A 22,791-nucleotide genomic window follows, 5' to 3' on the forward strand; every position below is an offset into this window, starting at 1 on the left:
GAAACAATAAACTACAGTATCCAGCTAAACGGTCCTACAATGAATGGGTGGTGGTTGGTCATACATTAAATAGCACATAAAGGGGGGGGAGGCCCGGGTAAATTTGTTTTAACTTTTTTAAAATAGCATCAGAGTCCCTTTAAACAGACATCAGCTACAAATTCTGGGGTGGGATTAATGCAGTCTAAAAATGATTTGGTTGTTGACAGAAATACACTCCCATACACTTATGCAAAGACTCTAGAATGTTTGTTTTCTCACCTCTAAATTTTTTGGGTGGGTTGTCTAGATCTCCAGCTGCTGGCTCCACCACACATCTATCATCAACCAATCTATACAAGAGCAGAAAAAAAAAATAAATACAAATGCTTTTTATTACTTTTCTAAGGCATTTTCCTTTACTAACATATCTTCTTGAACATACCCCTTATCTTCATTACTTTATTGCCAAAAATAGTAAAATCATTCTAAAGAGATAATACCAGACAACACGTGGAAGCCAGTTCAATTTACCTTTGTCTAATCTAAATACTTTGTAATCTGCTGCAGCCAGATTCCAGACAGGTTCTCACATGTGTGGTGGGTGGGTCTATTTCTTGAAGCATGTAGTACAGTAGGTGACTTGTCTTCATCTGCTTATTGCAGGGGTCTCCAAACTGCAGCCCGTAGGCCGGATGTGGCCTTTTGCTTGCCTTTATCTTCCTTGGGGCACTATTCCTTCCACTGATATGGGGCACTTCTCCTCCCATTGACACCAAAAATGGGTTACTATTATTTCCACTGACACCAGAGATTGGGCACTAATTCTCCCACTGACACCAACCATTGGGCACTATTTCTCCCACTGACACCAAATATGGCGTACTATTCCTTCCAATGACACCAGAGATGGGGAACTATTTCTTCCACTGATATCAACCATTGGACACTATTCCTCCCATTGACATAAAAAATGGGATACTATTCCTTCCACTGACATCAAAAATGGGATACTATTCCTTCCACTGACATCAAAAATGGGGTACTATTCCTTCCACTGACATCAAAAATGGGGTACTATTCCTCCCACTGACACTAGAGATGGGGAACTAATTCTCACACTGACACCAACCACTGACCACTATTTCTCCCACTTTCCCTTTTAAAAATGAGATACTATTCCTTCCACTGACACCAAAAATGGGATACTATTTCTTTCCACTGACACCAGAGATGGGAAACGAATTCTCCCACTGACACCAACCATTGGACACTATTCCTCCCACTCACATCAAAAAAAGGGGACTATTCCTTCCACTGATACCACAGATGGGGAACTAATTCCCACACTGACACCAACAACTGGGCACTATTCCTCCCACTAACCTAAAACATGAGGTACTATTCCTTCCACTGACACTAAAATGGGGTACAATTCCTTCCACTGACACCAGAGATGGGAAAGTAATTCTCCCACTGACACCATTTTTTTTTACTCCCACTAACCACCAAAGCTATGGCATTGTTTTCTCCCGCTGATGTCAGGGTTTTTTCTACTCCCACTGGCCACAGTCCAGCCCCCCTAAAGTATGAAGGGGAGTAAACTGGCCTTTTGTTTTGAAAGTTTGGGGACCCCTGGCTTGGTGCTTAACCACTCATTCTCAATCACATGGAAGGTTTGAATCTGAGTGGTTGCTACAATGTAGCAACACCTGTTACCTTTGTACTGACCCTGATACAGCAGGCTTTCTGTGTGTGAGAGGTAGCAAAGAACCTGCAGTGAGTGTGTTTGGGTATACCTCTCCTGTAGTACAAACAGATAAGCAAAGGTGGTTCCCAGGTCACCAGATTACCACAGCAGGCTTTAATCCCTGTTTGTATCCCATGGTTTACTTTATAAAATTGTTATGCCAAAATATGTACAAAATAAAAGCAAATTTTGCAAATTTACTTGTAGACCCATAAACAAGTAAAATAAATTCTCTCTCTCAGAATGGAAATGTAACCTCTTCATATTAACATTTTACATGCCTATTTCTTCACACGCATATAAAATACTGCCAACTCAGAATTCAGTTTTGTTTTTTTACTTATTTATATGCAGTGCATGTTTACCTGCCATATTGAAAGCAATAGGACTTCGTTTAGATCAGAAAAAAAATGAAAACACCCGTATGACTAAAAACGCTTTTTTAGGCCGCAGTGTGCAAGAGACCTTAAAGTGTTACTAAACCCAGTAATATGAAAATAGTTCATCTGTGCCCCCCCCCCCCCCTAACAGTTGCCCACAGCTTATCTTGTTTTTACATTAAAATATTGCCACTATATACCTGTTTGGCTGATCTGTATACACTGAACAGTGATAAACTGCACAGTTTCTCCATTGCTGAGAGTTCAGGATGGTGGAGATTTCCACTGCATCCTGTATACACACCCACATGTGTAATGCCAATATCATGTGACCTGGCTAGCTCTGATCAACAAGTAATTATTCTCTCCAGCATAAAAGACACAACTGAGCATGTGCAGGTTGGCTTTTCTGCCTGTGTTAGCTGGCTTTCCCTAGATAGACTGTGCAGGAGAGGGAGGATCTGTGCATACAGGATAAAAACAGCCTTTTTACACAATGCAGAGGATTAACCCCTTAAGTTCCACGGTGAGTATAAAAAGCATGCTATGCTGCATATACAGACTGATTTTACTGTTGTGGGTTTAGTAACACTTTTCCTGAAGAATCCTCAGCTGTTGGTCCCCTCTGCTAACAGTCACAAGACCAATGCATCATTTTCTTCAAAATGCAAGAACAGTATTCAGGCAGAAATGCTCATCGCCTGGTTATCCTTGAAGAGCAATCCTTTTTAAAGAGCTCTGCATTAGACAAATAACCCACCATAGATAGAGGGAGCATAAAACAGTGCTTTAAATCATATCTTCATATCCTTTAGGATGCCATAATTGTGACCATGCCTCAAAATCATGACTACTGGGAGGCATAATCTTTGAAATTATACTTAAAGGAGTTGTAAAGGTTCATGTTTTTTCACCTTAATCCATGCATTAAGGTGAAAAAACATCTGATGATTACCGGCCTCCCAAAAACGCAGTGTTAGCGGGATCAGCCCAGATACCTGCTAGCACCTGCGTTTTGCCCCTCCGCCCGGCCCAGCCCAGCCCACCCAAGTGCAGTATCGATCGATCACTGCCACTTACAAAACACTAAATGCATAACTGCAGCGTTCGCAGAGTCAGGCCTGATCCCTGCGATCGCTAACAGATTTTTTGGTAGCATTTTGGTGAACTGGCAAGCACCAGCCCCAAGCAGCGTCAGGTTAGTGCCAGTACCGCTAACACCCACGCACGCAGCATACACCTCCCTTAGTGGTATAGTATCTGATCGGATCAATATCAGATCCGATCAGATCTATACTAGCGTCCCCAGCAGTTTAGGGTTCCCAAAAATGCAGTGTTAGTGGGATCAGCCCAGATACCTGCTAGCACCTGCGTTTTGCCCCTCCGCCCGGCCCAGCCCACCCAAGTGCAGTATCGATCGATCACTGTCACTTACAAAACACTAAACGCATAACTGCAGCGTTCCCAGAGTCAGGCCTGATCCCTGCGATCGCTAACAGTTTTTTTGGTAGCGTTTTGGTGAACTGGCAAGCACCAGTGGCCTCGTACACCCCGGTCGTAGTCAAACCAGCACTGCAGTAACACTTGGTGACGTGGCGAGTCCCATAAGTGCAGTTCAAGCTGGTGAGGTGGCAAGCACAAGTAGTGTCCCGCTGCCACCAAAAAGACAAACACAGGCCCGTCGCGCCCATAGTGCCCTTCCTGCTGCATTCGCCAATCCTAATTGGGAACCCACCGCTTCTGCAGCACCCGTACTTCCCCCATTCACATCCCCAACCAAATGCAGTCGGCTGCATGAGAGGCATTTTCTTTATGTCCTCCCGAGTACCCCTACCCAACGAACCCCCCCAAAAAAGATGTTGTGTCTGCAGCAAGCGTGGATATAGGCGTGACACCTGCTATTATTTTCCCTCCTGTCCTGACAATCCTGGTCTTTGCATTGGTGAATGTTTTGAACGCTACCATTCACTAGTTGAGTATTAGCGTAGGGTACAGCACTGCACAGACTAGGCACACTTTCACAGGGTCTCCCAAGATGCCATCGCATTTTGAGAGACCCGAACCTGGAACCGGTTACAGTTATAAAAGTTAGTTACAAAAAAAGTGTAAAAAAAAAAAATATATATAAAATAAAAAAAAATAGTTGTCGTTTTATTGTTCTCTCTCTCTATTCTCTCTGTCTATTGTTCTGCTCTTTTTTACTGTATTCTATTCTGCAATGTTTTATTGTTATTATGTTTTATCATGTTTGCTTTTCAGGTATGCAATTTTTTATACTTTACCATTTACTGTGCTTTATTGTTAACCATTTTTTTGTCTTCAGGTACACCATTCACGACTGTGGTTATACCAGAATGATGCCTGCAGGTTTAGGTATCATCTTGGTATCATTCTTTTCAGCCAGCGGTCAGCTTTCATGTAAAAGCAATCCTAGCAGCTAATTAGCCTCTAGACTGCTTTTACAAGCCGTGGGAGGGAATTCCCCCCCCCCCCACCGTCTTCCATGTTTTTCTCTGGCTCTCCTGTCTCAACAGGGAACCTGAGAATGCAGCCGGTGATTCAGCCAGCTGACCATAGAGCTGATCAGAGACCAGAGTGGCTCCAAACATCTCTATGGCCTAAGAAACTGGAAGCTACGAGCATTTCATGACTTAGATTTCGCCGGATGTAAACAGCGCCATTGGGAAATTGGGGAAGCATTTTATCACACCGATCTTGGTGTGGTCAGATGCTTTGAGGGCAGAGGAGAGATCTAGGGTCTAATAGACCCCAATTTTTTCAAAAAAGAGTACCTGTCACTACCTATTGCTATCATAGGGGATATTTACATTCCCTGAGATAACAATAAAAATGATTAAAAAAAAAATGAAAGGAACAGTTTAAAAATAAGATAAAAAAGCAAAAAAATAATAAAAAAAAAGCACCCCTGTCGCCCCCTGCTCTTGCGCTAAGGCGAACGCAAGCGGCGGTCGTCTGTCGTCAAACGTAAACAGCAATTGCACCATGCATGTGAGATATCACCGCGAAGGTCAGATCGAGGGCAGTAATTTTAGCAGTAGACCTTCTCTGTAAATCTAAAGTGGTAACCTGTAAAGGCTTTTAAAGGCTTTTAAAAATGTATTTATTTTGTTGCCACTGCACGTTTGTGCGCAATTGTAAAGCATGTCATGTTTGGTATCCATGTACTCGGCCTAAGATCATCTTTTTTATTTCATCAAACATTTGGGCAATATAGTGTGTTTTAGTGCATTCAAATTTTAAAAAGTGTGTTTTTTCCCCAAAAAATGCGTTTGAAAAATCGCTGCGCAAATACTGTGTGAAAAAAAAAATGAAACACCCACCATTTTAATCTGTAGGGCATTTGCTTTAAAAAAATATATAATGTTTGGGGGTTCAAAGTAATTTTCTTGCAAAAAAAAAAAACTTTTTCATGTAAACAAAAAGTGTCAGAAAGGGCTTTGTCTTCAAGTGGTTAGAAGAGTGGCTGATGTGTGACATAAGCTTCTAGATGTTGTGCATAAAATGCCAGGACAGTTCAAACCCCCCCCCCCCAAATGACCCCATTTTGGAAAGTAGACACCCCAAGCTATTTGCTGAGAGGCATGTCGAGTCCATGGAATATTTTATATTGTGACACAAGTTGCGGGAAAGAGACAATTTTTTTTTTTTTTTTTTTTGCACAAAGTTGTCACTTAATGATATATTGCTCAAACATGCCATGGGAATATGTGAAATTACACCCCAAAATACAGCTCACACAGGCCATGGGCATATGTGGAATTGCACCCCAAAATACATTTAGCTGCTTCTCCTGAGTACGGGGATACCACATGTGTGAGACTTTTTGGGAGCCTAGCCGCGTACGGGACCCCGAAAACCAAGCACCGCCTTCAGGCTTTCTAAGGGCGTGAATTTTTGATTTCACTCTTCACTGCCTATCACAGTTTCGGAGGCCATGGAATGCCCAGGTGGCACAAAACCACCCCAAATGACCCCATTTTGGAAAGTAGACATCCAAAGCTATTTGCTGAGAGGTATAGTGAGTATTTTGCAGACCTCACTTTTTGTCACAAAGTTTTGAAAATTGAAAAAAGAAAAAAAAAATGTTTTTTCTTGTCTTTCTTCATTTTCAAAAACAAATGAGAGCTGCAAAATACTCACCATGCCTCTCAGCAAATAGCTTGGGGTGTCTACTTTCCAAAATGGGGTCATTTGGGGGGGTTTTGTGCCACCTGGGCATTCCATGGCCTCTAAAACTGTGATAGGCAGTGAAGAGTGAAATCAAAAATTTACACCCTTAGAAATCCTGAAGGCGGTGATTGGTTTTCGGGGCCCCGTAAGCGGCTAGGCTCCCAAAAAGTCCCACGCATGTGGTATCCCCATACTCAGGAGAAGCAGCTAAATGTATTTTGGGGTGCAATTCCACATATGCCCATGGCCTGTGTGAGCAATATATCATTTAGTGACAACTTTGTGCAAAAAAAAAAAAATGTGTCACTTTCCCGCAACTTGTGTCAAAATATAAAATATTCAATGGACTCAACATGCCTCTCAGCAAATAGCTTGGGGTGTCTACTTTCCAAAATGGGGTCATTTGGGGGGGTTTTGTGCCACCTGGGCATTCCATGGCCTCTGAAACTGTGATAGGCAGTGAAGAGTGAAATCAAAAATTTACACCCTTAGAAATCCTGAAGGCGGTGATTGGTTTTCGGGGCCCCGTACGCGGCTAGGCTCCCAAAACGTCCCACACATGTGGTATCCCCATACTCAGGAGAAGCAGCTAAATGTATTTTGGGGTGCAATTCCACATATGCCCATGGCCTGTGTGAGCAATATATCATTTAGTGACAACTTTGTGCAAAAAAAAAAAAAAAAAAATGTGTCACTTTCCCGCAACTTGTGTCAAAATATAAAATATTCAATGGACTCAACATGCCTCTCAGCAAATAGCTTGGGGTGTCTACTTTCCAAAATGGGGTCATTTGGGGGGGTTTTGTGCCACCTGGGCATTCCATGGCCTCCGAAACTGTGATAGGCAGTGAAGAGTGAAATCAAAAATTTACACCCTTAGAAATCCTGAAGGCGGTGATTGGTTTTCGGGGCCCCGTACGCGGCTAGGCTCCCAAAAAGTCCCACACATGTGGTATCCCCGTACTCAGGAGAAGCAGCTGAATGTATTTTGGGGTGCAATTCCACATAGGCCCATGGCCTGTGTGAGCAATATATCATTTAGTGACAACTTTTTGTAAAAATTTTTTTTTTTTTTTGTCATTATTCAATCACTTGGGACAAAAAAAATAAATATTCAATGGGTTCAACATGCCTCTCAGCAATTTCCTTGGGATGTCTACTTTCCAAAATGGGGTCATTTGGGGGGGGGGGGGTTGTACTGCCCTGCCATTTTAGCACCTCAAGAAATGACATAGGCAGTTATAAACTAAAAGCTGTGTAAATTCCAGAAAATGTACCCTAGTTTGTAGACGCTATAACTTTTGCGCAAACCAATAAATATACACTTATTGACATTTTTTTTACCAAAGACATGTGGCCGAATACATTTTGGGCTAAATGTATGACTAAAATTGAGTTTATTGGATTTTTTTTATAACAAAAAGTAGAAAATATAATTTCTTTTTCAAAATTTTCGGTCTTTTTCCGTTTATAGCGCAAAAAATAAAAACCGCAGAGGTGATCAAATACATCAAAAGAAGGCTCTATTTGTGGGAAGAAAAGGACGCAAATTTTGTTTGGGTACAGCATTACATGACCGCGCAATTAGCAGTTAAAGCGACGCAGTGCCAAATTGGAAAAAGACCTCTGGTCCTTAGGCAGCATAATGGTCCGGGGCTCAAGTGGTTAAAAAATAAAAATCGAACATTTAGTGTCACTTTAATTCTATAATATGGTGACAAAACAGATTGCTATAGGAGAGTTTTTCTACAAGTAAATACTTATTTAAACTAGGTCTCTTGCTAAAAGGGACATTATCCATCCTGCTTGTCTTTACCACAGATTAGAAGTGGCGACCTATAAAAGCCAGACAGTTATACCATTGCTTATCAGTATCCATTTACTACCAATCAAACTGCTTTACTCAAGCTCTGAGTTGATGATAAGCCAAACCACATCAATATACACACACAGCATGTTCTAACCCATTTATCCTATGCAAACTGTCCAAATACTAGCTGCTCATTCAGATCTATTCTTTAGTAAACACTAGAACTTACAGATTGTATGATCACAAAATCACAAGCTATCCTTATAAATGTATTTGTACGGCTGAGTAAAGGTGGTTTAACAGGAATTAAAAGTAAATATTGACCATGATCTGTAAATTATACCTTTAAGTTGCTTTTTTAATGTAAGTATACTGGTTCAGAGGCCCTGGGCAGGATTTTTTTCTGCTCTGTCTTGGTGTTATATGCCTCCAGGCAGTTGGCATTTATATGGTATGATGTATTTAAACAATGAACTCTATTTTTCATTTAATTAAAACTGTTAATGACTGCTACATGTAATGACAATGAATAGTTGACTAGGATAGTAACCTTTTTGAGCGTGGAATCCAATGCAAATGGCTCTTACAGTATTTCTTAAAGTAGTATTAAACCCAACTTCCCAAAATAAATTCTGTATAAACATGCATACAGTATAAGTTCTTTAGTAATGAGGGTGAACTGTACTGTACTCCAAGTATTGGAATAAAATAAAATCCCCTTACTTAAAACAGTATTAAACCTAAACCTAAAAACAAAAATGTAATATATTGCAGCTTACCAATGCTTACTGAAAATTCATAGACCCAGGGATGTCCCTAGGCAATAAATAAGAAGGGTGGGCAAAAACAAGGCAAACAGAACTGTGGCAACAGGCCCAACAAAAACAAGGGTCAACAGACCCAACTCTAGGACTGAAATGCCTGTGTTCAAACCAAGGAGAAGGATTTCCAAAACTGATGATACATTTTGTTCTGGAAGTGGCTTTCCTGGCTCTGAGCAACGTAAGAATGAGAGAATCCAAGACACCCCTGTCTTTCAAGACCAGAGTTTCAACAGCCATGCTGTTAAAGCCAGCAACTAAGAAGAAGGGTGTAACAACCGGTCCTGAGGCAGACAGTCTGACATGTTTGGAAGAGGCCAGGGATCCTCTCCTAGAAGTTATGTTTGTGTACTAGGTTCTCCTGGGCAAATTTGGTGCAATGGGAACTATTGCTTTTTCTTTTGCTCTATTTTGCATAGTAGTCGAGGCAGAATTTTCACTGGAGGAAGGCATATATGAACTAGAACGGGGTCCAGGAAGTTAGCAGAGCGTCCAATGCTAGTGCTAGAGAATTCTTGGCTCAGGCTACAAACAGGGGTTACTAGTTGTTATAACTGGAGGTCAGAATTATGACATCTAGAGTTCCCCATTTCTGGCATAGGAGATCAAATATGTCGGGATGTAGGACCTATTCACCTTAGTCCAGGCGGTAACAGCTTAGGTAATCTGCCTTCCAATTTTCGACTCCTGGGATTTCAACAGCAGAGAGAGCTGGTCAGTGTTTCTCCTTCTATAGGATTTTCAGACCTACTTCCATTAAGGTTATCTGATTGCTTCCTGGTACCTCCTTGCTGGTTGATATAGACCATGGCATTGTCTTATTGTACCTTGAGTGGATGACCCTGAAGAAGGAGGTCATATGATTCAGAGCTAGTTTTTTCGCTGTGAGCTCCAGAATGTTGATAGAGACCTTGGATGACCACATCCCCTAAACTGTGAGGATTGGAACACTCCTCCCCAGCCTGTGAGGCTGTCATCTGTTGTTATCTTATTAAAACGATATTAAAAAGTGTGCTTGTTTCAGGCAAACAAGATATTAGGTTGGAAGGGTTTTAAATAAAATTGAGTGAAGAGGATGGCCTCTAATGAGGCTACCATAAGGCCCAGAACTGTGAGAGAATCTTGCCGAGGGATTTTTCTTTGAGCTTAAGATCTGAGAATGAGTAAAAAAAAAAAAATGCCCCGGAGTTTGTATAGAATGAGGCCTAAGTATTCTAGGCAAAGCAAAGGTTTGGAGAGCAGACTTTTGAAAGTTAATTATTTGATTACATTTCTAAAACATGAATAGTCCTTTGGATGTTAGAGGACAGATGAAGGGGAGATGAGTCCTTCAGAAGGTCATCTAATTACCTTCTTACCTGAATGATCTTCTTTGAAGGCAAGAAGAGGTAAAAGTACCTTTGTGATTATTATGAGGTCAAAGGATAGGCCACATGGCAATCTAGCAAATTGGAAGTGTTTGTCTCTGTGAAGCGCAAGAAGCACTAATGAGGTGGGTAAATGGGAATATGTAGATGTCATGAATAACCAGTAATACCTTCATGCCCTGTCTGTCTGCTTACCTGGTCCGTGTGTCAGCCTTGGGCTGCACTCTCACACCTGCATGGTTAAAGCGGAGTTCCACACAAAAATGGAACTTCCGCTTTTCGGAACCCTCCGGTGTCACATTTGGCACCTTTCAGGGGGGAGGGGGGTGCAGATACCTGTCTAAGACGGGTATTTGCACCCACTTCCGGCATAGACTCCCACGGGAGTCTATGCCTCTTCCTGTCCGTTCGCGCTGTCTCCTGGGAAACACACAGGTCCCAGGAGATAGCGGGGACCAGTTACGACGCGCAGCGCGACTCGCGCATGCGCAGTAGGGAACCGGGAAGTGAAGCCGCAACGCTTCACTTCCTGATTCCCTCACTTAGGATGGCGGCGGCAGCTGCCGAGAGTCGAGCGAGTGATCGGCGTCGGCTGCCGACATCGCTGGACCCTGGGACAGGTAAGTGGCTATTTATTAAAAGTCAGCAGCTGCAGTATTTGTAGCTGCTGTCTTTTAATATTTTTTTTTTAGGTGGACTCCCTCTTTAAGTAATCTTCCCTCAGCGTGCCTCCACCCTAGCCTCTACAGGATACACTATTTAACACTGTGCTGTCCAAGCCTGCCTTGCCTGAGGAATATTGTGTCTTTGGTTTCCTGTCTCCAGCTTGCCGTGTGCTCTACATCTGTTTCTGTTACAGATTTTGGTTTGTTCTTTGACTATCCCTGCCTGCTTGTTACCCTGACCTTTGGTGTGTTCTCTGTTTATCCTTGTCTGCTAGTTGCCCGACCTTTGGCTTATCTCCTGACTATTCCTTGTTGACCCGGGCTGCTGCTTACTCTCTATCCTCCTGTAGCCTACCATGAGCCTGAGCTGGGAGACCCTGGGGGCCACGACCTAGAGCCAGTTGCAGCGAAGTCCATCCTCACCACTAGAGGCTCTGATGAACACCTGCCGCCCTGGGGAATCTTATGCTCTAGCTCCCAGTGGGATCCGTGTTGGTGCTCCAGTGGACCTGATTTTCTGAACCACCCAGAGTTCCATCCGCAGCAGTCAGCCATAGGGTCCACTACCATAGCGGTGCATTCCTGACCCCAACCGTGTGCTACTGTCACCTGGCCTCCGGTGACCTGACAGAAGTTAAGCATTTTGGATTTCTACTGATGTAAAAGTATTTCTCTTTTCTCTGACAGGCAATAACAAAACTTTGTAACATGAAGATCCTTGTTTAGGTCCAAGATAGGACAAATACCCCTGTTGGGGTTTAGCACTGTGAATAGGTTTGAACAGAATATTCGGAAACCTGTCCTTCAGTGGGATGGAAATAACCACTCCCTGTGACAAGTGATGGTTCAGGGAGGTTTGGAGATCTGAATGTCCTTGAGAAGATTTTGGTTGGTTTGAGAGAAGAAAAAAATGAAGAGGTAGAGGTCCTGCACTCTGTACACAGCACACCCCTAAACTCTGCACCCCTGGAACTGCACTCTGTACATAGTGCACCCCTGAACCCTGCACTCTGTACATAATGCACTCCTGAACTCTGCATTCTGTACGTATCTCATTTCTGAACCCTGCACTCTGAACAGATATAACCAACCCTTTGAGGGCATCTGTACTGCTGATGCGGATGAAATTGAGTTTGACACCCCTGTTCTAGGGCATCAACACAAAAAGTAAGTCAGAGGACAGTGTCTGCAAATGTTTTGTCAAGGTTCAAACCTGAAAGACAGCATCAGGCTGGTTGCACTAGTCTCAATTAGCTGCGGTCTGGGAAACAGAAATAACAGCAATAGCCAGTTGCAGACCCAAGCCTGCAGTAAGATGAAGGAGAATCAAGTGCGACAATGCTAAGGCTTTTGCGCACAGCAGAAGTGATCATAGCTACACTAGTACCAGTCCAGATGTACTGATTCTATTGCTGATTTAGAAGGCATTGGGAGTTCTTTGAAGAAACCAAAGACAAATCATAAACCAGTGAAACAAATAATTTTTCTGGAAGGGAAAAGAGGTCCATCACCGTAGGACACTAGCAAAAAATGAGGTCTTACAGAGTGGGTTATGTATAGGGGTACATGCAGGGGTGTGTGTCCAGCAAAGCTCTGCCATTGTCCAAAATCTTATATGTACCAACACCAGAGTAACCAAGAGCCTATTAATATCCAGCCAGTGTCCTGTACTGTGCAATTAAAATAACACCTTGTCATTTCGCACAATACAGAGAACCAACCAACAAAATATGCATTTTTCATTTTTTTTTTCTTTTTGTGCTGACTGGTGTTCTCTTGTCTGTGGTATATTAACTGATATCCTATCAGTGTCAGTGTTTACTCAAGCATGTATAATATATACAAATGTAACAATGGATTAAAATATACACTGTATACTTAAAGCAACGTCATTGTAAAAGCTGGTATCTAATGCTGCATACACATGGGAGGCGCTTCAGGAAGTACAGGTCATGCACGGAAAACATGGTTAAATATAGCCCAGTATTATATTTTTACATAGCTGACAATTTAAAACGTTCCGTGAAAAGTTCTAAGATAAAAATGTTAAATTCTTGCCCCATCATTTCTTATGTAACAATGAATTACAAACTGTATAAGAGGTTAAAGATTATTCAAATTGTATTTTAGAATGTATTGTATGAATGTATGTTAATTTTATTATAATCTATTAAATTAAAATCGCATATACAGATGTTTACCCTATCTGAACATTACAAGACTTCACAGTGATATAACTACATTGCAACCATATTTATAGAGTATTAAAAAGTTTTATTACACTGATTTAGATTTATCAGTGTTCTAGAAGTGCAAGGGTATCCCTGTGGTTCTAGCTTGTAAAAACCCTTGCCCAAGAGAGATCCTTAATAAATCATCATACCATAAATGTTCACTCAAGCATCCAAAAGCTGGATCTTTTGCACATATGTTCTATAGTCAGGCTCTGATCATTTTTCTAAAAGTATGGCTATGAAATATTAGAAATAATCTGCTAATCGGGTTGCACTTGGATATTCTGATATTTGTATGGTGCACAGAGAGCATATGAGTACATATGAACAGTTTTGTTTGTATGCAAATAATGTGTAAACAGTATGTCCCTATGGGCAAATGTGGTCTTGCTCAGTAAATAAAACATAAGAAGCATCAGTGTACATACTCAAGAGATTTAAAAAAAATTAGGCACAACCCTGGGCGATAACTGGCCCAGGTATTGGTATAGCACAAAATTCCTGCAAACCACTGTAAAAGTTATGTTTTTTTATAATGCAATTCAGTTATGAAAACAACTTTATTTGAAATTATAGGGGTTGATTTACTAAAACTGGAGAGTGCAAGATCTGGTGCAGCTGTTGCATGGTAGCCAATCAGCTTCTACCTTCAGCTTGTTCAATTAAGCTTTGACGGAAAAAAAAAAAAAAAAACCCGGAAGCTGATTGGTTTCTATGCAGAGCTGCAACAGATTTTGCACTCGCCAGTTTTAAGCCTCATTCGCATCTATTGATTTGGGATCGCGGGCAGAATTGCTGCGATTGTTGCGCAATTTATCATGGGTATACCCTTGAAGGGGTTTCCACAACAATACAATACGGGCAAAGCCCAGCATCAGGTAAGGCCCTGTAAGCTTCTGACTGTTACCGTAATCACCAAAACTACAGTTACAATTGTTTTCACTACAATGTAAAAAAAATTCATACCAGAGTAGATAGTACTTATATTTCATTTATTTGCATAAATTAATCACAATGACAGGCTCCATGTAAAGTCCCACGTCCACTTTCTTATTTTTTTTACAATATATTTAAGGATGGAAGCCCGCCATTGTTTTCTAAGCTGCAAAGGGTTACATTCTATTTTAATTGTCTCCCATACCAGAGTAGAGCTTAGCTTCAGGTGGATGACCTGGTATTACCTCCCACCGCAGGTCACATTGCTTTTTCTGCATAGAACCCTTGTATGGTACTCCAATGATCCTTCTCTCCCTTTTGCCATAGGGATTCGCTACAGGACAGTCTACAGTTGCTGTGTTCCACTTCAAGACATGTTTACACTTTATTCAACACCTCACTCGGTAAGTATTGCAGAAGGGAATGCTCTCACACATCACTATGGTGGAAACCAGGCAAATGGGAGCCATTGCAAAACCACAGGTGAACTTTCGCTCTGCCAAAGGGATGCACATCACTCAATCTCAGATTGAGTGATTGAGATTACTCAAACACCGATCTCTTCATCCGATTCTAGCTCTATCTCAGGCATGCAACAAGTGGCCTACCTGACAAAGGAAGAATTTTCTGCATCTATGTCACAATTCCTTGAACAAATAACAGCTTTAATACAGCCATCTTTGCCCAGGACTCAAAAACGCCATACTCCTACTCTCATATCTTATACCCTAGACAAGGCAGACACAGAAAGGAATGAAGATCATATTTTGGCAATATTGGAGGAAGCAGTGGAAATTTTTTCTTCCCCAGACTGCAGCATTTTTGAGGAGGGAACTTCACATAACATGCTTGCTAATGTTGAAATTGCTGCTGTCCGCAAAAGCCTTGGCATTGTCATCTTATTTATCCTCCATCTCCCTATGCTTCTTTGGATACAAAAAACCCTGTACCCTCAAATACAACCTCCAAAGACATTCCATGTTCATGAACAGATAGAAAGTGCAATCTATGATGACTGGATTTCTCCAGAAAGGGTTTTGCACTGGTGCCAAAATCCTTACTGAACTCGATCCAGTAGAAAAATAGTTCACTAAACTTTTTGACGTCTCAATCTTAAAGGGGTTGTAAACCCTCGTGTTTTTTCACCTTAATGCATTCTATGCATTAAGGTGAAAAGCCTTCTGTCACTCAGCAGCCTTTAGAGTCCCCATTATACTTACCTGAGCCCTGAGTTTCCCACGATAGGAACGAGCACACCAGCTCCAGCCAGTGTCTCGTGTCCTGATTGGACAGATTGATAGCAGCTCAGCCATTGACTCTCGCTGCTGTCAATCAAATCCAATGACGCGTGCGCTGGAGGGCAGGGATGAGTCCTGCTTTCTGTGTGAACAGATGCAGGACACGGGAGCGCACCCGCACGGGTGTCCACGAAGGAGAGGGCTTCTCTGATGGGGCACTCGAGAAGAGGAGGAGCCAGGAGCGCCGCTGAGAGATCCCCAGAAGAGGAGGATCAGGGCCACTCTGCAAAACCAACTGCACAGCGGAGGTAAGCATGACGTGTTTGTTATGTTTTTTTTAAAACTCTGAACCTTTACAACCCTTTTAAACAAGCATTTCACTGTACCTATTGAAGATGTTTCTTCTTTCAAAGATTCTACAGATAGAACATTTTAAACACTCCTAAAATCTCTTTTTACTTTAACTTTTAACTTAAGACTGCTCTTCTACCAGCTTATGGCAAATTCCATAGGACAGTTCAGGTGTTCCAGACTTTTGGTTGGGAGATCAATTGAAAGGATAAGTTCACCTTTTTTTTTTTTTTTTTTCTAAATTCCAGCTCCCCTATGTACCAATATACCATTAATGTACTTCTTTTGCAAAATTAAAACAGCTTTTCATTTATTCTCTGCACGCTTACCTCACTGTCTTTATGGCTGTTTCAAAACACTCCTCGAATAACGTCTGCCTTACTTTCTGGACAGACTTTAGGTCATGACACAGAAAGGTGGGTAGCTGAGGGTAGATGATGCAGGGTGTGCGCTAATGAGATCAGCTGGTCTACTCCTTCCTGTGTCATGACCATAAAGACAGTAAGGTAAGCGTGTGTAGAATAAATGGAAAGCTGTTTTATTTTTGCAAAAGGAGTACATTAATGCTATATTGGTACATAGGGAAGCTGGAATAAAATAAAATAAAAAAGGTGAACTTAGCCTTTAAATAAAATCTGCTTTCCAGCCTTCTCTTTGCTTGGAATACTTAGGTCTGGTCCCATAATTTCATGGATGGAAACTCACTGTCCAGCAATATTTGCAGTCCTTGCCACAGGAGTGGACAACTGGTAAGCAGACTACCTGAGCTGCCACCTCCTGGATCAAGAAGAATAGGCTCTTCACCCAGACATCTTTAATCTGATATTTCAGAAATGGGAAACTCCAGATGTAGATATCCTAGCCTCAAGATTCAATAACAGAGGTAGTTTGTTTGTAGCCAGGACCAAGGATCCTCTAGTGCAAGGAAATGTAGACTTGCCTATGCAAAGGATAGAGCAAGAGAAGAAAACTGTTTCTCATTCCACCAAACTGGCCCTGAAAGGCCCCAGATAGCAGATGGCTCCTGGCCTCTCCCCAACAGGCCAGATTGTTGTCTCAGGGCCCTCTTTTTCATCCTGCTTCTCAGTCTCTAGCCTTCATGCCATGGCAAGTCAAGGTCCTAAAAGATATAGGGGTCTCTGAGTCTGTTACTCCTACCTTGCTCATAACAAGAAAAGCCACTTCCAGGAGGATCTAAGACTGTACCTAGAAATCCTTCTTTGCCTTTGAACACAGACACTTTAATCCAAGAGTGCATCACATTCTGGATATCCTAAAATAAGGTCTTCACCAGAACTCGGCCTTAAGTACTCTGAAGGACAGGTTTCGGCCTGGTCTATTCTCCATGTGACCTCTGTTTTTTCTTCAAGATATACCTCACATTAGGCCCCCCATTGCAGCACCCTGTGCTTCCATGGGATCTTAATTTGGTTCTCTCTGCCCTGTAGCAGCCACTCTTTGAACCCATCAGGCATATTCCCTTAGATGACCTCTGCTTCAAAGAAGCTTTTTTTGGTTGCTATCACATCTATCAGATGTGTCTCTGAATTGACTCCTCTCTTTCTCTTGTAAAGAGCTGTTCCTCATACTTCACAAAGACAAGGCTGTCTTATGCCCAAGAGCATCCAATGGAAATCAATGGCTCTAACTATGTCCAGGAAATGAAAAGTGGAGTCTACCTCAAAGCTACAGCATCAACCAGACAGACAGATTGCCTTTTTTCCTAACCTCATGGGCTCACAAGTGAGACCCTGCTTCCAAGCCCACCATTGCTAGATGTATAAAAAATCTGATTGCTAGAGTTTACACGCTCAAGAACAAATCTTTTTCTGTATAACAGTAGTGTAGCACCAATAAATACAATAAACAATGTCAGATATGCAATGAAGCACAAAAGTTAATAGGGCAAAAACGTAAACAAAATAAAAATAAATTGTATAAAAAGAAGTGTAAAAACCACATATAGTCTAACAGTTTATATGATAAAGTGAAAAATGGACTTGATACAGCAACACCTGTGATCGTGTAGATCAGGGCTCACAATTTCAAGTCCTGAGCTACTAACCAGGCCTACAGGGTTACTCGCCACCAGTTGCCCCACCCAACCCCTACCCTGCCCCACCCCTAAACACGCCATCATAAATTATGGCACTTAAATGTTTTATGCAGAATTAGTTATAAAAATAAATATTAACAACAACTTTATCAGTGCCCATCTGTGCAGCCTCACCTGTGCCCAACAATGCAGCCTACCTGTATCCATCAATGCAGTCTACCTGTGTCCATCAATGCCGCTTCACCTGTGCCCAACAATGCAGCCTACCTGTATACATCAATGCAGCCTACCTGTGTCCATCAATGCCGCTTCACCTGTGCCCATCAATGCGCTTCACCTGTGCCCAACAATGCAGCCCACCTGTGTCCATCAATGCTGCTTCACCTGTGCCCAAAAATGCAGCCTACCTGTGTCCAACAATGCAGCCCACCTGTGTCCAACAATGCAGCCCACCTGTGTCCATCAATGCAGCCCACCTGTGCCCAACAATGCAGCCCACCTGTGTCCAACAATGCAGCCTACCTGTGTCCAACAATGCAGCCTACCTGTGTCCAACAATGCAGCCTACCTGTGTCCAACAATGCAGCCTACCTGTGTCCAACAATGCAGCCTACCTGTGTCCAACAATGCAGCCTACCTGTGTCCAACAATGCAGCCTACCTTGCCCAACAATGCAGCCTACCTTGCCCAACAATGCTGCCTCACCTGTGCCCATCAATGCAGCCTACCTGTGCCCAACAATGCTGCCTCACCTGTGCCCATTAATGCAGCCCACCTGTGTCCATCAATGCAGCCTACCTGTGTTCATCAATGCAGCCTACCTGTGTCCATCAATGCAGTCTACTTGCGTATCAATGCAGCCTACCTGTGTCCATTATGCAGCCTACCTGTGCCCAACAATGCAGCCTGTGCCCAACAATGCAGCCTGTGCCCAATAATGCAGCCTGTGCCCAACAATACAGCCTGTGCCCAACAATGCAGCCTACCTATGCAGGGGAAGAGAGGAGAGGAAGAGGATTGCTGGCCATGATCAGAGCGCTGAGGAACATGTAGCAGCTTTCGCTTCAATTGCCGTGTGTTCCCCACGCTCGCCGTCACATACAGCCCCACCTTCTGGCCCAGGGACTTTGATAGACAGATCACCCGTCCAATCCTGCGACAAACGATGTGTATCAAAGTCCCCGGGCCAGGAGGCGGGGCTGCATGTGTTGGCGAGTAGAGGAAATACTAGGCAATTTGAATGAAAGTTGCTACAGCAGTGTTCCGTGCTCTGATGATCTGACCGGCTCTCTCGTCTCTCTTCCTCTGGGCGATCGCTGGGAGAAGAGCTCCCATTCAACCCCACCTGTGCAGGGAAAACCATGTGTTAATGTGAATAGGCATTACCTATGTTTTTAATGGGCACGTTTTAAATAAAAAGATAAAAAAATTTACACTATAGAGGCCTTTCTTTTTTTCTCTATGGAAACTCCTTATGTGTATGGAGATGCATTGGTGAAAAGAGTCAAGAAGGTTTTGAGAAGCTTGAGAGTGGCCCTGAACGGTGTAACCCCCTGGGGAAACATACACTTTTAATGACCTACCATATTATAGGTAGTAATGGTGATCTGGATGATAAGCACATGAAGAAAATGGCATAATATTTCTTGAGGAATTCTGCACAGCATTGAGCACTTTTTAAAATACTTTACATGGACACTTTGTTTCTACATGGACACTTTAATATGTTTGGTGTATGAGGTTAAGATGCACGTCAAGCACTATATATTGTGGTAATTAACATTTAAAGAGGTTCTAAAGACTAAAGGTTTTTTTTACCATAATGCATTCTCCCACTGCTGTCAATCGAATTCTGTGACGAGTGGAGGGCAGAGCCGAGCCGTGCTGTTTGTGTCAATAGATGCAGACAGGGCAGCTCAAGAGCGAGCCTGCAGGAGTACCCCCATAGAAAGTGGCTTTCTATGGGGGCATTCAGCATGGCGGAGGAGCCAGGAGCACTGGTGGGCATCCCAGAAGATGACAGGGGCTGTCCTGTGCAGCACCATTGCACAGAGCAGGTAAGTAGGACATTTTTGTTTTTATTTAAATAAATAAATACATAAAGCTTTACATTCACTTTTATGCCCCGTACACACGGTCGGATTTTCCAATGGAAAATGTCCGATCGGAGCGTGTTGTCGGAAATTCCGACCGTGTGTGGGCTCCATCGGACATTTTCCATCGGATTTTCCGACACACAAAGTTGGAGAGCAGGAGATAAAATTTTCCGACAACAAAATCCATTGTCGGAAATTCCGATCGTGTGTACACAAATCCGACGGACAAAGTGCCACGCATGCTCAGAATAAATAAAGAGATGAAAGCTATTGGCCACTGCCCCGTTTATAGTCCCGACGTACGTGTTTTACGTCACCGCGTTTAGAACGATCGGATTTTCCGACAACTTTGTGTGACCGTGTGTATGCAAAACAAGTTTGAGCCAACATCCGTCGGAAAAAATCCTAGGATTTTGTTGTCGGAATGTCCGAACAAAGTCCGACCGTGTGTACGGGGCATAAATGTTAACATTTCTTATCTTATGTTTTCTAAAAGAAAAGCTTAAGTTTTTTAGGTCTGGCCCTCTTGAATTTTAGTGACAACGAGACCATTATTGTTGTTACAGAATTGGCACAACCAGTATGATTGTAGAACTGAGGTTTTAATCAGGTCACATTTTACAGGAAGAAATTTATTTGCGTAGGATGGACAGAGTAGCTGAATATCACTGTATATTGTGCCAAATAGTTCTAATTTAAACTGGTTTTCACTAAAACATGTACTGTTTTACATATAACTTTTCAGAAATGCCAAATGTATTAACAAGGGATTGTATTTTAGAATACAAATGAGCACAATCAATGTTTGATTCTAATTGCGAGCATTTCTATAGACAAACAATTGAAGGAAACCAGGGTGGACACACAGAAAGTGCAATGGCTCATGGGTGACTGGGTGGCTCAACACCCAAGGAACTGGGCAAACTTTCCGTGTTAGGTAAAGCCCTTGATAAAACGAACACCCCTCATACAAAAGCAACATGAACAAAATAATTTTTTTTTTCTAGAATCTCTCTAATACAAATCTCATAAATAAAAATAATAAAATTACCACAATAATAATATATACTTATTTGCAAGTAAATTGTTGGGTCCTCCCACCCCCCACCTGAAAAAATACTTTGATTTAAACCCACACTAATGCATCCTCTAATAGAAAAAACAATGGTGGTTTTATTGTTTTAAACACATTTAGAGACCTCTCACAAAATAAGCTGTTTTACACTATATGAGTATCATCTTATAGATTGCAGATATAAAAATGCAAAATGCCAGTTTATTTTGTATGGAACCAAACAAATAGAGTGAAAACCAGTCTTAAATAACGTCAATAATTTTGCTTGCTATAAGCGGAGTTCCACCCAAGAGTGGAACTTCTGCTCATTTGCCTGCTCCCCCCTCCGGTGCCACATTTGGCACCTTTCGGGGGGGGGGAAGGGGGGAGCGAATACCTGTCTTCCATAGGTATCCTGATGCCACTTCCAGGAGTACGGGCCGCAGCCTTTGAGGTCATCGCTGGGGCTCCCTCCTCCTTCCCCTGCCGCCGGCCCAGTAGGAAAGAGGAGCGGAGCCTTGTGCATGTGCTGTAGGGTTCCCTGCGTGAAGCCGTAAGGCTACACTGCCGGGTTACCTTACCCGCAATGGCGGTGGCAGCACCCGACAGCTGATGGGAACATCAGCTGCGGTGCCGACATTGCTGGACTCCAGGACAAGTAAGTGTCCTATTATTAAAAGCCAGCAGCTGCAGTATGCAGCTTAACCTCTTGGTGGGTAGTAAAAAGCTCCAACATTCTTATTTAACCACTTCAATACCAGACACTTTTCTCCCCTTCCTGCCCAGGCCAGTTTTAAGCTTTTAGTGCTCCCACACTTTGAATGACAACTGTGTGGTCATGCACCACTGTACCACAATGAAATAATTATAATTTTGTTCACACAAATAATTTGGTGGTATTCTGTTATACAATTTTGCAAATAGATATTCTTTCTTCATAGATTTAGACCAAAATATATTCTGCTATATTTCTTTGGTAAAAATAACCCAAATCAGTGTATATTATTTAGTCTGTAGGAAAGTTATAGTCAACAAACAGTATACACATTTGAAAAATCAATCAATCCTGATGTCTTGAGAACGAAAATATCAGCACAGTACAGATATCCCCCAAATGACCCCTTTTGGCAAGTAGACAGTCCAATGTATTTAGTTAAGTCTCGTACACACGATCGGATTTTCGGCAGGGAATTGTGTGATGACAGACTGTTTGCCTAAAATCCGACCGTTAGTACTCTCCTTCAGACAATTGTTGTCCAACTTTCCACCAACAAATGTTGGATGGCAGGCTAGTAAATTTTTGTCGGACAACAGTCTGTTGTCAGATTTGCATATCGTCTGTACTCAAGTCCGTCACACAAAAGTTCAAAGTATGCTCTGAATCAATGCTCACCAAACACAACATTAGCAGAAGATGCCCAAAGGGTGGCACTCAAGAGCTGAAATTCCACGTAGTACGTCACTACGTTCATGTTTGTTGGTTGACAATTTGTGTCATTTGTATGCAAGACAAGTTCCAACACACCCCCTTCGGACAAAAGTCTGTCGCTTTGTCTGCCAACAATCCGATCGCGTGTACGAGGCTTAACCACCTCAATACAGGGCACTTACACCCCCTTCCTGCCCAAGCCATTTTTCAGTTTTCAGCGCTGTCGCACTTTGAATGACAATTGCGCGGTCATGTTACACTGCACCTTAATTAAATTTTTATCATTTTTTCCCCACAAATAGAGCTTTCTTTTGGTGGTATTTGATCACCTCTGCGGTTTTTATTTATTGCGCTATAAACAAAAGAAGAGGGACAATTTTGAAAAAACACAATATTTTTTACTTTTTGCTATAATAAATATCCAATTTTTTTTT

At 42.3% G+C, this 22,791-nt stretch overlaps 1 protein-coding gene across 3 annotated transcripts in view; it reads right to left on the reverse strand.

Annotated features, from left to right (window-relative positions):
- ITPR3 (inositol 1,4,5-trisphosphate receptor type 3) overlaps positions 1-22,791 on the reverse strand; it is a 475,039-nt gene that overhangs the window by 419,084 nt on the left and 33,164 nt on the right. For all 3 annotated transcript variants that reach the window (XM_073616048.1, XM_073616047.1, XM_073616046.1), the window contains exon 2: positions 262-332. In XM_073616048.1, the coding sequence (XP_073472149.1) occupies positions 262-332 (71 nt within the window). The remainder of the gene's footprint in view (positions 1-261; positions 333-22,791) is intronic.

Source organism: Aquarana catesbeiana, linkage group LG02, assembly GCF_042186555.1.
Source record: "Aquarana catesbeiana isolate 2022-GZ linkage group LG02, ASM4218655v1, whole genome shotgun sequence".
Lineage (NCBI taxonomy): Eukaryota > Metazoa > Chordata > Amphibia > Anura > Ranidae > Aquarana > Aquarana catesbeiana.